This window comes from Dermochelys coriacea, chromosome 21 (genome assembly GCF_009764565.3).
Source record: "Dermochelys coriacea isolate rDerCor1 chromosome 21, rDerCor1.pri.v4, whole genome shotgun sequence".
Taxonomy (NCBI): domain Eukaryota; kingdom Metazoa; phylum Chordata; order Testudines; family Dermochelyidae; genus Dermochelys; species Dermochelys coriacea.
In genome coordinates, this window is record NC_050088.1 from 8,939,538 (window position 1) to 8,953,109 (window position 13,572).

General features: G+C 51.0%; 1 protein-coding gene across 5 annotated transcripts in view; it reads left to right on the forward strand.

Moving 5' to 3' along the window:
* The window catches only part of TFEB (transcription factor EB), a 57,781-nt gene that overhangs the window by 28,034 nt on the left and 16,175 nt on the right, over positions 1-13,572 (forward strand). For 3 of the 5 annotated variants that reach the window (XM_043500359.1, XM_043500358.1, XM_043500357.1), the window contains exons 2-4: positions 11,481-11,703; positions 11,830-12,084; positions 12,424-12,504. In XM_043500359.1, coding sequence (XP_043356294.1) covers positions 11,512-11,703; positions 11,830-12,084; positions 12,424-12,504 — 528 coding nt within the window. In that variant the 5' untranslated portion in view covers positions 11,481-11,511. Of the gene's footprint in view, positions 1-11,461; positions 11,704-11,829; positions 12,085-12,423; positions 12,505-13,572 lie in introns of all 5 variants that reach the window. The other 2 variants (XM_038380149.2, XM_038380151.2) reach the window with 1 other exon arrangement.

Genomic DNA, 13,572 nt, shown 5'->3' on the forward strand with positions numbered 1-13,572 from the left:
GTTGATCGAGCCCCAGGCACCTCTACCACTGTGTGGGTGAGTGTTCTTGGGGGCCCTCATATGACCTCCTTCTAGCCCTGGCTGCCTCTCCCTCGCCCCACTGTTGACATGAAATCCAGGGTCTTCCTAAATATATAGAAGCCTGGAATCCAGGGAAGGGTCATCCAGGGGCACAGCATGAGCTGAGTGATTTATAGAAGGCACCTGGGCTGTTTGGTTTGGTTGCAGCTCCCCATTTGTGCCATTCAGGCTCCAGCAGTGCAATGGCAGATGCTGCTGCAGGGAGAAAGCATCTCTCCCAGAAGAATGGTGGGTCCCTGCCTCTCCTCCTCTACTCTCTTCTCTGCCCCTGGAGCCCACAGCCTTTAGAGCTTTCCTAGCTCTCCCACCCTGGGGCAGCCACAGGACTCCTGGAGGCTGACCCCTCTAAGTTCCTTCCTCTCCAGTTTCTCAGCCCCAGGTCAGTAGCACCAGCCCGGGGTCATTGAGACCCAGTGTAACCTGAGAACATGATCCTTGCCAGGGTGGTGGAGAAACTGCCCTGCTTGCTGGAGCCCCCTGCCCTGAGCTTCCAGTAGGAAGGGTGACTTCTGGGGTGGGTGTCCAGAGCTCTGTTTCAGATGATCCTGTCCCAGATTCTGGGGCAAAGGGCAAAGAAATTCTGTTCTCTTCCTCCTTTTTCTCTTCCTTTCTTTCCTTCTCCACTCCCCATTTGTTCTCTTTTTGTCCCCTCCCTTCCCTCTCTCCCTTCTCTCTGTTTTCTTCTTCCATTCCTTTCTCTCCTCCATTGCCTACATACTCTCTCTCTCCTTCCTGCCTGCCATTCCTCCCTCCCCCCATTCCCCTCTTTTTTGTTTTGTGAGTCCTCTGCCCTTACCTCCCTGTGACTGACGGGAGGCACTGTTCCAAGTGGGGCCAATGGGAACAGGTGCTCCGGTCACAGAGCTGGAAGGAAACCCAATCCCATTGGCAGCGCTGCCTTGCTGGCTGACTGCTGATGCACCCTACAAGCCCTGAGGATGGGCCTGGAGGCTGCTGCCCGAGGCAGAGCAGCCAAGTGGTGCCTTTCTGTTGGGGACTTGGCTTGGTTGGGAGGCGCAATTACTTAGATTCAAGTCAGGCCCTGCCTAACTGGGATGGGCCCTCCCCCTGGCCTTGTCCAGGTTTAATCTGGATTTAGACTCGGATGGGGTTGCTCTAGTGCAGGTAAGACCTTGCACGAGGAAGGGCCCTTTTTCTCTCCCCCTTGCCAGAGGCCTGCCCCTCTGCGAGTCACTTGTTTCCTGCTCCGGGGTAGGAGCCAGTCAATGAGATGGGCATGAGCTCTGCCCTCCGGTATCACATGGTAACTGCAGGGAGGGACGGAGCTAACAGAGATAGGGAAGGGGTTACAGAAGTGGAGAACTTGGCTGGAGTGGTGGAGTGAATGGGGCAAGGTGGCTGGGTGAGAGCTGGCACCTGAGAATGGTCTGAGCTGTAATCTACCTTGTCTGTCTATACTTCGATCTAGTTTGTCCATGGCTATTTGTCTCTAGATCTAATCTCTCTTATCTCTGTATCCTGCATCCGTCTGGGCCAGGCCTCCAGCTGGCATAAATGGCAAAGCCAATGGGACTATGCCAACTGACTCCATCAGAGGATCTGACCAATACCATTTGGATTACGATAGCACTTAGAGTCCCCAGTCAGGATCGGGACCCCATCGTGCTGGGTGCTGTATGCACGCAGTGTCCCTGCCAGGAAACTTCCTGTTCTAAGTGAGTGGGTTCCCTAATGGGGCCTGCTTTTCCATCTCCCTGGGATCCCGTTCCCATTTAGCTGCATGTTGCATTACCCTAGCACTTATTCATGATCCTCAGGGGCTGAGATCACATGATCGAGGGCAGTACAAGATGCGTGTAGCAGAGGTTACATAGACTGGTCTTGTGCCAGATTTGCAGGTCTCTCTGTGAGAATGTAGGGAGCCAGACGGTACTTGGTCTGGATGTTACTGGATGACACTGAGGCTAATGCCTCTCATCTTGCAAAGAATTACAAGAATCTTTAATGGTCCACAGCTCGTGGGGACCTCACTTGTGCGTCTGGCCTGAAAGAAAGCACTGCTATGGGCCAGTGGTTTGGTTCACTCTCGGAGGGAAGAGCACCCCCTAGTGAATCACCAGCACCACATCCTGCAGCACCCTGGGAAAGACCCCCCTTTTCCCCCCCGCTTAGTTCAGAAGGGTTCATGAGAGCCTAGTCTGTGGTGGCCGTTCTCCAGGCTGAGCTTGCTGCCTTCGGTTTTCATGGCCCTTGTGACTCCAGTGGTTTTCATTCTCCTTCTGTCAGACCTGTTAGCCTCTCCCCACCCTGCGGGTGAGTCAGAGCGAAAGCGGAAGCTGCTGAGCATTACCGAGGGTGAAGCCAAGCAGAACCAGCTGGGCTATTTTAAAACAGGCCTAATTTCCCCCTCCCCATTTCACATCAGGGGCCTGCCCTCACTTTGGCTTCCCTTTTCCCCTCACCCTCACCTCTCCCTCTCTTCAGGTGATTGGCTGAGGAATTTCCTAAGGGGAAATAGCCGAATTCTCTGCTCACCGCCACCCCCTGTTTCTTGTAAAGCAAGGTCACAGTTAGGGGAAGGAGGGAGGCACTCAGTGGCGCAGATTTCTTGGTTGTCCTAGGCCATGTCTGTGCTCACAGACAGCCCCACTGAGAGACCAGTGGCCAGCGATCACAGTCATAGAATCATAGAAGATTAGGGTTGGAGGAGACCTCAGGAGGTCATCTAGTCCAATCCCCTGCTCAAAGCAGGACCAACCCCAACTAAATCATCATTGTTTGACTCTTGCTTGTTGTCTCTTATCTTGTGTGCAGAGTGAAAGCTCTGAAGTGTCCACAGTAAGCCTCATTTTATTAGCTCTTTGGGGCAGCAGCTGCCTTTTTGCTCTGCACAAGTACAGCCCCCAGCACAGTGTGGTTCTGACCTTAGTATAGGGCCTCTAGGTGCTACTGGCATAGAAATAATGAACAATGATGGTGACCTCTTAGGTATCAAGATGGATATGCAGGAGTTTGCACCCACTGAGCTAATCAAGATCGATACCTGGTTAGCTCACTAGATGCAAACCCCAGCTTGCACTTGGGGGGGAGAGGGGATGGCCTGTGATATGCAGGAGGTCAGACTGGTGGATCTGGTGGTCTCTTCTGGGCTTAAACTCTGTTTATTTACTTGGCATATGCAATCCAGTCACGCCAAACTACAGCATTCTTATCAACAACGTTCAAGGCACGACTTGCCTAACTAAGCATAGGGGTCAGCCCTGGCCCAACTACACCAACTTATAGGCATTGATGGCTGACTCTGGGCTATTCCAGCATGTAAATAAGGTTCTCAGTCAAGATACACCATGGATGGTTTTCCTGTCCCCTAGCATATTTTACAGTGGTGTGAGGTAACCTTGCTACCTGCTAATCTGTGCATTGATCCTCTGTGCCAGTGCATGTTTCTGTGTAGACTCCCCAGTGTTTCCAGTTGTCTTTGATCTGCTGATATTTCAGATGCTTTCATGGTAATCCCAAGCTGGATCCTGAAAGGCACTGAGTACCGTCAGCCCCCCAAAGGGATGTAAAGGCACTCGGCACCTGACGGAGTTCACCCCCCCCCCAGGTCCTCTCTCTCTTTCACCTCTTGGTTGCATCAGCAAGGAGGGAGAAATGCAAACCTGGAGTCAGGAAGAGTGGGGCCCTTGGGCATCGTGTGGCAGTGTGAGGAGGCAAACGTTGCTGGGGGCTTTGATACTATGGCGATGAAGGGGCCATGTGAGACCCTGGATGGAGAGGGGCTGCATTGTGCTCTGTCGCGATGCCATGAATCTGGAGTAACTCCACTGAAGTCAGCGCAGCTGTTCCACCTTTACGTCAGCATCGCTGAAAGCAGGGTCTGGACTGGATGGAAGGCCACGTTGCTGGGCATGGGGGACAGATGCCATCATTCTGTCTGCACTGCCTGGGTCTGCTCTCGCGGGCTGCAGCGACGTACAGCCTCTGCCTGGTGCAGGAAGGGAAGCAGGTTCTGGTTTACAGTGTCTGTCCGGGACAAGCCTGCGTTGTAATTTGAGGTGGGTGGTCATGGCTCGGCGCACATCACATGACCCCCTCCTCCCCAGTAGATAGCCTGTTCTGACTCTGAAGGGCCCAGAGTGGGCTACCGGCATCCTGTAGGACCCAGCCTCTGTTTTGGCAGAGAGAGGCAGACTCATCCTGGAGCGGAAGCAGAGCTTATTCAATGCCCTAGGCTGAGAGCCGTTCTGTGCTTTCATTTCCTACTCCTCCCTCTCCCATCCTGCTCATCTCTAGGTTTGTCCCTACAGCTTCCCCCTCTTTGGGCGCTTCTAGCCCCTGCTGGCCTTGAACATGAGCTGGGGATGCAAATTCAGAGCCTCCAATAGCAGCACTAACTCCTCCTATTCCCTGACCCAAGGGGACCACCTGTGCATGTGAGATGGGAGTTGGGCCTCTCTGGTCCAGGCAGTCCTTGGCCTGGTTGCTGCTAGCGAGTGCTGGTGGGCTCTGTGCTGTGGATACCGGTCTGCAAGGAAATGGACCGAGGCCTACTCTCATCACAAAGTTGACCAAGCAACTTCACGAGGGCTGGGTATGAAATCCCTCACCTGCACAGCTGTTCTCCACTCAGCCTCCCCAAGCTACCCTGTCCTCGGTGGAAGGGATTATTAATTGCTTCACTGCCAAAGTGTGCCCCGGGTATATTCATGAAACATGCTTCTCCAGTTCAGGGTTTCATTTTCACTTGGTCTCCTGGCTGTGGAAAGTTGCGGAGTGGCTTTTAAACGGCTGCTGTTTAATAGAGAAGCAATTTCAAGACAGTTTACAAAGTGCTTTGGGTGCCTCCAAGATGGGCGCATACGATTTGTTGTCATTGCTGCTTTATAAGGCTTTTTCTCCCACTGGGCACTTGATGTTTATGATTATTACTCGTCACTTGCATTCACTGGGATGTGTCCACAGTCAGCCTCATTTTATTAGTTCCAGGCCACTCTATCATCTGTCCATCCCTGTGGTGTTTATTTCTGCACTTCCCTTGACTCTCCTTCGCCTCAAGGCTTAGCATCATCTTACACATTTCACCGTGTCCTCTGCTGTGTCTTCTAGCTAGTTTGCAAAAGTCATCTAACCAAAATGACACTTAATACCCCTCCCAGTGGGACCCCATGGGCACCTCTCACCACTCCCCCTGCCAGCGAGGTGAGCCACCATGTATAATTAATTACCTTCCTCTTGCCGTTCAATAGCCAGCTTTTGATCCATGTAATCGTATTTCTGTCCAAGCCAGCTTGATTTAATTTCCCCCTTAGGATATTGTGTGGCACTGTGTATCAGATGCCTCATTGAAATCCAGATATATTGTATCCACCACATCTCTTCTGTCTAACATTATGTATTTTGTTTAAATAGAAAAACCCTTCAGATTTGTCTGGCTACATTTATTCCTAAGTAAACCCGGGTTGTTTGGCTTCTATGTTTCCCCTTTAAATATTTCCTCATTCCTTTTGGTAGAGGATGTGAGTTAACTTACAAAGAGGGTCTTTACCCTGATTATTCTTTGTTCCCTCTTTAAAAATTGGTATCAAGCTGGCACAGGTTGTGCTCTGGAACGAATGGAAAAAAGACCAAATAAGCTACTAGCTGGTGCAATTTTTTTTCTCTATGGACCTTGGCCTCGATTTTTCAAAGTGAGTAGTGCTTTTGGATGCCTAGTTAGAGACACCATAAAGAGAAAGAGGGGTTCCGTGCTGTCTGATAATCAGGCCCCTTTAAGAGATCTCAAGTTGGCCCCCCCCCCAAACCTCTAGTGCACTGGTTCTCAACCAGAGGTAGGCAGAGATCTTCCAGGGGGTACACCAACTCATCTAGATATTTGCCTAGTTTTACAAGAGGCTACATAAAAAGCACTAGCGAAGTTAGTACAAGCTAAAATTTCATACAGACAATGTCTTGTTTATACTGCTCTGTATACTATACACTGCAATGTAAGTACAATATTTATATTCCAGTTGATTTGTTTTATAACTACATGGTAAAAATGAGAAAGTAAGTAATTTTTCAGTACTAGTGTGTTGTGACCCTTTTGTATTTTTATGTCTGATTTTGTAAGCAAGTAATTTTTAAGTGGGGTGAAACCTGGGGGTACGCAAGACCAAGCAGACTTCTGAAATGGTTACAGTAGTATGGAAAGGTTGAGAGCCATTGCACTTCTGAAACTCTTGGTCTGTGTCTTTTGCCTGATATGTAAAACTCAGGCCTTGCCCACCTGTAGGTCATGAGAGAGGGAGGATGGCCCGGTGGTTAGGGTACTGATCTGGGACTTGGGAGACCTGAGTTCTGTTTTCTACTCTGCCACAGGAAACTCCTGTGAGAGTTTGGGCAAGTCACCTAGCATCTCTGTGCTTCAGTTTACCCATCTGCACTGTCCTGCCTCACGGAGGGTTGTGAGGAGAAATGCTTTTAAAAAAAGATTCTGAGGTGCTCAGATACTGCCCCGCTGAGGGCCATACAAGTACCAAGGATAGATGATGATGATGCATCTCTCTCTTTACCCCCCCCCATAGATCTCAAGTTTCTTATAACAGTGGGTCAGTATCATTGTTCCTATTTTACCAATGGGGGAAACTGAGGCACGAAGTGGGGCTGTGACTTGCCTGGCTGAGGTCACACCGTAAGTCAGTGGCTGTGCCAGGACCAGACCCTAGAGCTTGATTCTCAGTTACTCCATTTTCATGCTGGAGGGAAGGGGGGTTTAAGCCCTTCTGTGCTGCCTGAATTCTGGAACCGTGCACGGACCTGCCCAGTCCCATACAGACCATGGGAAGCAAAGAATAATTATAGCACAGTACGCTTGGCCCATGCCTCTGACCCCCATGCCAGGGGCTGGGAGCAGGGTCCACCATATGGAGCCCCTTTCACTAACTCACACTTGGGCATGCAGTGTCTTTTCTCAGGGGCCCTTTCCACACACTTTAAGGCCCCTTTATGCTAGCAGAGTAGCACAGAAGGGCTTTGACATCGCTGAGAATGTCCCACTGTCTTTTGATTTGTACTCCAGTGCCCTATCGCCCTTGGGGCATGTATGGCTCTTTTTGCAAGCGTTGTAGTGTTAGTGCAGGTGTCCTGGACAAATTCCCTTTGAGCTAATTGCATCCTGCCTCCACGAATACTCTTTGCAGTTTTCACTGGACCCATTTTCTCCCAAATGCAGTGCTGTTATTGGGCATACTTAAACAGCACCCTGTATTTTGCCACAGAGGTGACTGCATTTTAGTGGTGTGAGAATTGTTTGCTAATACAGCAGCAACTCTGTAGTGAAGGGGGATGAGGCAGTTTCCATCCTGAGCCCAGTTTTGACGTGATCCCACCCACTATAATATTAAAATGCTTGGGACCTTTCTGAATGAAAAAACACTCCGTAAATGTAAGTCATTGTCTGGGCCTCTGGACTGGATTATTGTCCAGAGCTGTTGATTGATTGGGGTGTGTGTCTGTGTGTGTGCGTGTATGTATTGGGGAGCAAAGATATGGTATTTAAAAACAATACACCTGTTCAGACAGTGTCTCCATGTACCCTACACCTTCCACATCAGATAGGTAACATTAGCCTCGCTTTACAAATGGGGAGACTGAGGTGCAGAGAATTTAGGGACTTGCTCATGGTCCGAAAGCCACGGATGGAGCTCGGGAGTCCTGGTTCTGAGGCTTGTGCCTTAAACACAAGATCATCCTTTCTCTTGCTTCCTTGTTTATCAACATCATGGGTTCCCAGGTGTTTGAGTTTGCAAACCTTGGAGAAGAGAGAGGCAAGGGTCAGAAGTGAATCGCTAACAGGACTGTGCGGGATGGGAGTTGGACAAGTCCTCTCCCCTGCTGCACTTTTCTGCTCTGGATTGACCTCTGTAGGACACTTTGTAGTGTCACAATTCATGGGAGTGGCATGTCTTGATTGAGTGGGAAAGGTACCTCATTCCCCCTGATCACTCTGTTCCCTAAATATACAAGGAAACATCCCTTCCCTGCATTGCCAGATTCACTGCTCCTGCTGCTGAATTGTGTACCTCCTGCCTTCTTCATTTCGAATCTCTCTCCTTCTCCCTCCACCCCGACATGTCTTCAGACACAGCAGTCTGGAGAAAAAATTCTGCTTTGAACCACCCGCCATCTTCCCCAGGTTACGGATGATGGGCTATCCCAGTGTGAGCTAGCAATTAGAGTAGTGGACTGGGAGTCAAGACCCCTGGGTTCAGTTCCACAGCCTGCATGGGCGGGTGGTTTAGTGGATTGGTTCCCAAACCTTTTCCTAAGGTGAATCGCCAACTGCATTTTGTCTTACTTATTTTTGCGACCCACCATTACATATATGCACCCTCTGCCCTGGCACTGCAACCCTAACCCAAGTGAGTCTTGCCTGCACTGACCAAGCAGCTCCTATCCCGCAGGGCTGGGCCCAGCTCTGGGCTCATGGTGGGCTCACCCCACCCCTGCAGGAACTCCCTTCTGCCTCCGGCCAGGAGAAGTGTGCGTTTGCTTAGGCAAACGACCCGTGATGGGTTAATCCGGCCCTAGATGTGGTGACCCACTTAGAACCTTCCTGCGACCCACCATTTGGGCAACACTTATCTAGGGGGTAGAGCAGACGGTCACAAGTCAGGACTCCTGGGTTCTATTGGCACTGACTCCCTGTCCCCATCTGTAAAAAGAGGCATCATGACACTGAGCTGTACCTGCCTCGCAGGATGGATGAGTCCGTAACACTCAGTACTTTAGAAACGGTATGGTCCAGGTAGGGCGTCTCCCTCTGGAGCCCCCTTGTCTCCGCAGGCTTCTTTAGCGCTGCTTCACTGCACCTGAATGGGCTCCCATCCCCTTTGTATGGACAAACAAGAGCCCTGTCTGTGTCTGGCTGCATCGCTCTCTGTCGCCTTGTGCTGCCTCTCTCGCCTCCAGACTCTTGCGTGCAGGCTCGTGGGACAGAAGGGGCATTGTTTGCATTGTTCGAGGGTTAAAGCTTTGGGTTTAATGACTCCTGATAGTCTCCTCACCACCAGGCTATGGGGAGCACCTCTAGGTTTAGGGGACAAGGGAGACTGGGTGTGGGTCATGCTAGGTAAGTTAAGAGACAGTTAAACCGTGTCATTCCACTTCCTGTGCAAGGCTCTTTTCTTTCTTCCTCTTTCTCTGGCTGTCCTTTTTTTTTTTCTTTTACATGCTCTTTCTCTTCACAGATCTTTCTTTTGGCTCCCACCAGCAGTACATCAATGGGATTTCCCTTGAAATCCAGGAATAACTAACTGGCTATTACCCTCTTTCTTCTCTATCTGGCCTATTCTCTTGTCTTTCCCTTTGTGCTCCCATCCCTGTCCACAGCTGGGTTCCTGGCCCTTAGGTTTCTCTTGTAGCAATAGACACATCACCTGGAAGCTCTCCATGGAAATAAGAGGCAGTCTTGGGTCTGGGTGGGTGGCAGAATATCTGGAACCCTGACTGGTTCCTTGTCTCAGAGCTGGGAAGTGCCTCAATCCAGGGCATCGATTTCCAGCTTCCAGGAGAAACCAGCACATAAAGATCAGTGAGCGCTGGGGTCTGGATTCGCCTCACTGCACGGATTCCATGCATTGCTGGTTTTCCTCACCCACCTGCTTTCTCTCCCTCCTATCTGGCTCTGGCACTGATTAGGAGCTCTCTCTCCTTCTGCCAACTGGCCCTGGTTTGACAGCAAGGGAGAGCGAGATTGTCATGAAAGAGCCTGGCATCCGAATACACGGAGGGTCCAGACTTGAATCATTTCCTCTCCCAGAGCATCCGATGAAGTGAGCTGTAGCTCACGAAAGCTTATGCTCTAATAAATTTGTTAGTCTCTAAGGTGCCACAAGTACTCCTTTTCTTTTTGCGAATACAGACTAACACGGCTGCTACTCTGAAATCTCCCAGAGCAGGGACAGCAGCGAGTCCAGGCACAGCGGGACCAGAGAGACAAAGGCGAAGATTGAAAAGAAATGGAGGGGCCTGAACTGAGGCTCCTTGGCTCCAATTAGATACATGGCTGTGTGCAGCTGCTATGCCCACAGGATCTTCTGGTGCCTGGCATTTCTGAAAATCAGGCCTCGCTTATCTAGGTGCCGAAATATCGACCAGGGCACCGCATTTTAGACCCCCTATTTTTGAAAATCTTGGCTGAATTTCCAGTCCTTCAGCAGAAGATGTCCTACTGAGGTCTGTGGGGTGGAGAACATCAGGCCTGAATCACTGGAAACTCATCTTCCCCCCCCTTCCCTAACAGAGGGTTGTGCCTTTGGTCCCTTGATATGGCAGCATCCCTGGGAAAGGGGTTTGGCTCAATGAATGGGGAGTGTGCAACATGGCCTAGAGGTTAGACCACTGGACTAGGACTTGGGACTTGGTTCTATTTCCAACTCTACCACTGGCCTGCTGGGTGAATTTGGGCAAAGTCTCATCCTTGCCCAGTGCATCGGTTTTCCCATCTGTTCAGTGACCTCCTTTATAAAGTGCTTTGAGCTCTCCTGATGAAAAGCGCCAGATAAGAGCTAGGGATGATTATTTTTCCCGAGCGCCTGCAGTGGGTCATTCCAGATCAGTGGCTGAAGGTGGAAAGATGAAGTCTTTGAAGCTGTCATGGGAAACAGTGGATGGCTTTTTTTTGTGTATCCTTCTTTTGGGGGTTGGTTTATTGCTGTGGCTGTTTGTTTGTGGTGGGGCCCAAAGATCAAAGCCCTGTTCTGCTCGGTGTTGACTGGGAGTCAGAGGGTCTTTTCCTGACTCGGGGAGGCAGTTTGACATACTGGTTAGAGAACCGACTTCCCACGGTTCAGTTCTCTGCACTACCACAGGCTGCCTGCAGGTCACTCAGCCTTTCTGTGCTACGGTTCCCCAGGTATAAAGCAGGGATAGTAATCCTTTCTTTGCCTCCTGTATTTCGATTGTAAGCTCTTCCGGGCAGGGACTTCATTACATGTACGTACAGCACCTAACGGCCTCATAGTTAACCCTTATATCATGCTTTTTAGAACGATCGCCCAGGAAATAATCACAGGCTGGTGCTACCTTACTAGGACTAGTCTTGCAGACCTTACGGCATGCTGGGGCCCCGATATTGGCTGGGATGCCGCTGGTGGTAGAGGTCACTTGGCTGTGGATGCAGCTGTCACACAGAGAAATACTCTGTGTGACCATGGGCAAGCCCCTTTGCCTCCCTGTGCCTCAGTTTCCCCATTTGTAAAATGGGGATAATGTTGCTGACCCTCCCCACATGAAGCATGTTGAGATAGCTCGGTGGCGGGCACTACCCAAGAGTGCTGCCATTAGAGCCGGGTCCCTTGGGCTCGATTTAATCCTATTGCAGTCTTTGCTATGGTCCAGCCCATCCCATTTCTCTCTCTCCCTCTCTCTCCCTCAGCAACCCCTTTGTGCCTCAGGAGAAGCTGTGACCTGCCCCACACGAGCGCCATGGCCTCTCGCATCGGCCTGCGGATGCAGCTTATGCGGGAGCAAGCGCAGCAGGAGGAGCAGAGGGAGCGGCTGCAGCAGCAGGCGGTGATGCATTATATGCAGCAGCAGGTGCCGCTGGCCCCCACGCCTGCCATCAACACTCCAGTCCAATTCCAATCCCCACCGTCCGTGCCGGGAGAGGTTTTAAAGGTACAGTGCAGATTAGTGTGTTTCCTTCTCTCCTTGGGGAGTGCGAGTGGGGCGGGGGGGAAGAGTCTTGGCCGTGTTGAGAGCTCTAATTGTTTTTCCCTGCCTGGGGGGTGTGTGGATTTTTAGGTTCAGTCGTACCTGGAGAACCCCACCACGTATCATCTGCAGAAGTCACGGGACAAGAAGGTCCAAGAGTATATCTCTGAAACCTACGGGAACAAGTTTGCTGCTCACATCAGCCCTGTCCGGCACTCTCCAAAGCCTCCCCCTGCTGCCTCCCCGGGCGTCAGGCCCGGCCATGTCATGTCCTCTTCAGCTGGCAACAGCGCTCCCAACAGCCCCATGGCCATGCTCAACATCAGCTCCAACCCGGAGAGGGAGGTAAGGAAATTGCTTGGCTTTATAGAGCAGCAGGATGAATAGGGGAGAGGAAGTGAAGGATTTAAAAGCGGCATGTGATCAGGGTCTCTCCAGTCCTGGCTTCTCTCCGCAGGAGGTGCTATAAGGAGCAGAGCGGAGAGCTGGGATTTCCCAGCAGGAGGCACGGTGGGACATAATATATAAATACTTAGCTAGATGTAGCGCATTTCATGGACAAGGCAGCTCATAGCATCAAAAATGAAACCATGGAACTGAGAAAACCCTCAGCTGTCTTGTTTTTGCTCAGTGACCCTGCATCTCCAGCCATGTGCTTTATCAGAATGCAACTTTCTCTTCCAGATAGACGAGGTCATTGATGACATCATGCGTCTGGATGATGTTTTGGGCTATATTAACCCGGAAATGCACATGCCCAACACTGTGAGTGTCTCTGATTGACTTCTGGCCTGTTATCCTGACTCTGGAGGGAGGGGAGGAGCCTGCATTTGACCTTTGCTGGCCAGGGAACTATTAGAGTATATGTGCTCTAGGAAATGGGGAGACTGAGCTCTTCCAGCAAAAGGTAGCTGCAGGGAGAGTGATGACTGTGCTACTCATACCCTCTGGGCCAGATTGTCCGTGGCTCTCCACCCCTTCTGTTGATGGCCGAGAGCCAGGATAACCACTGTATGCTCGTGCGGTCTAGCTTTGGGGCTGTGGGGAGCAGAGTGTAAGCTAGAGCAGCCACTGAAGCTGCTCTAACTCACACTGGGGGTCAGACAGACTTTTGGCTGGCCTCAAAATATCAGGAGGCTCATTGGAGGCATGAAGCCACCTTTACCACCCTGCCCCCTCAATTCCTGCCCTGAGCGGAGCTCAGCTGGAACTGAGAAGCTGGCAACCGGGGTGCCCCTGCATTGATTGTTGCTACTGACTGTCAAGGCCGCAACCTGGGATTTTGCTGCATGCTCTCTGTATGTCAGTGCTGGCTCTTGCCTGGCCCAGCGCCTGGCAGGCAGTGGGAAATCGTGCGTCGTGGTGTGTACAAACTGGCTGAGCCTCTCTCCCCCTGCCCAGCCCCTGGAGTTGTAGTGATTATTATTGCCTAGTAAGTCAGCAGCCAGTGCTAGTCTGAGCTGGCTGCAGCCTGACTTAGAGACTGTAAACATCGGGTTGGCATTGCTGTGTGTGGGCTGGGGGAGGGGAAAGCAGTGCAATAGCACGACTGACTGCTATGAGACTCCACAAGCCCTTTCCCTAGGCTCCTGCTTTTAAATGAGCCCCAGAGGGCTTGGAGGGCGTAATAGATCCTAAATCCAGAAGGGACCATTATAATCGTCTAATCTGACGTCCTCTAATACAGCCCTAGTACCTCTCCTAGCTGTTACTTTGATCTCAACTGTATCTTGTGCGGGAGCTGACAACTGATATATTTTTTTTTTTTTAAAGACTTCTGGTCTTGATTTTAAAAACTCCAGATTCTGTTATGTGCAACCGTGACTGTCCCCC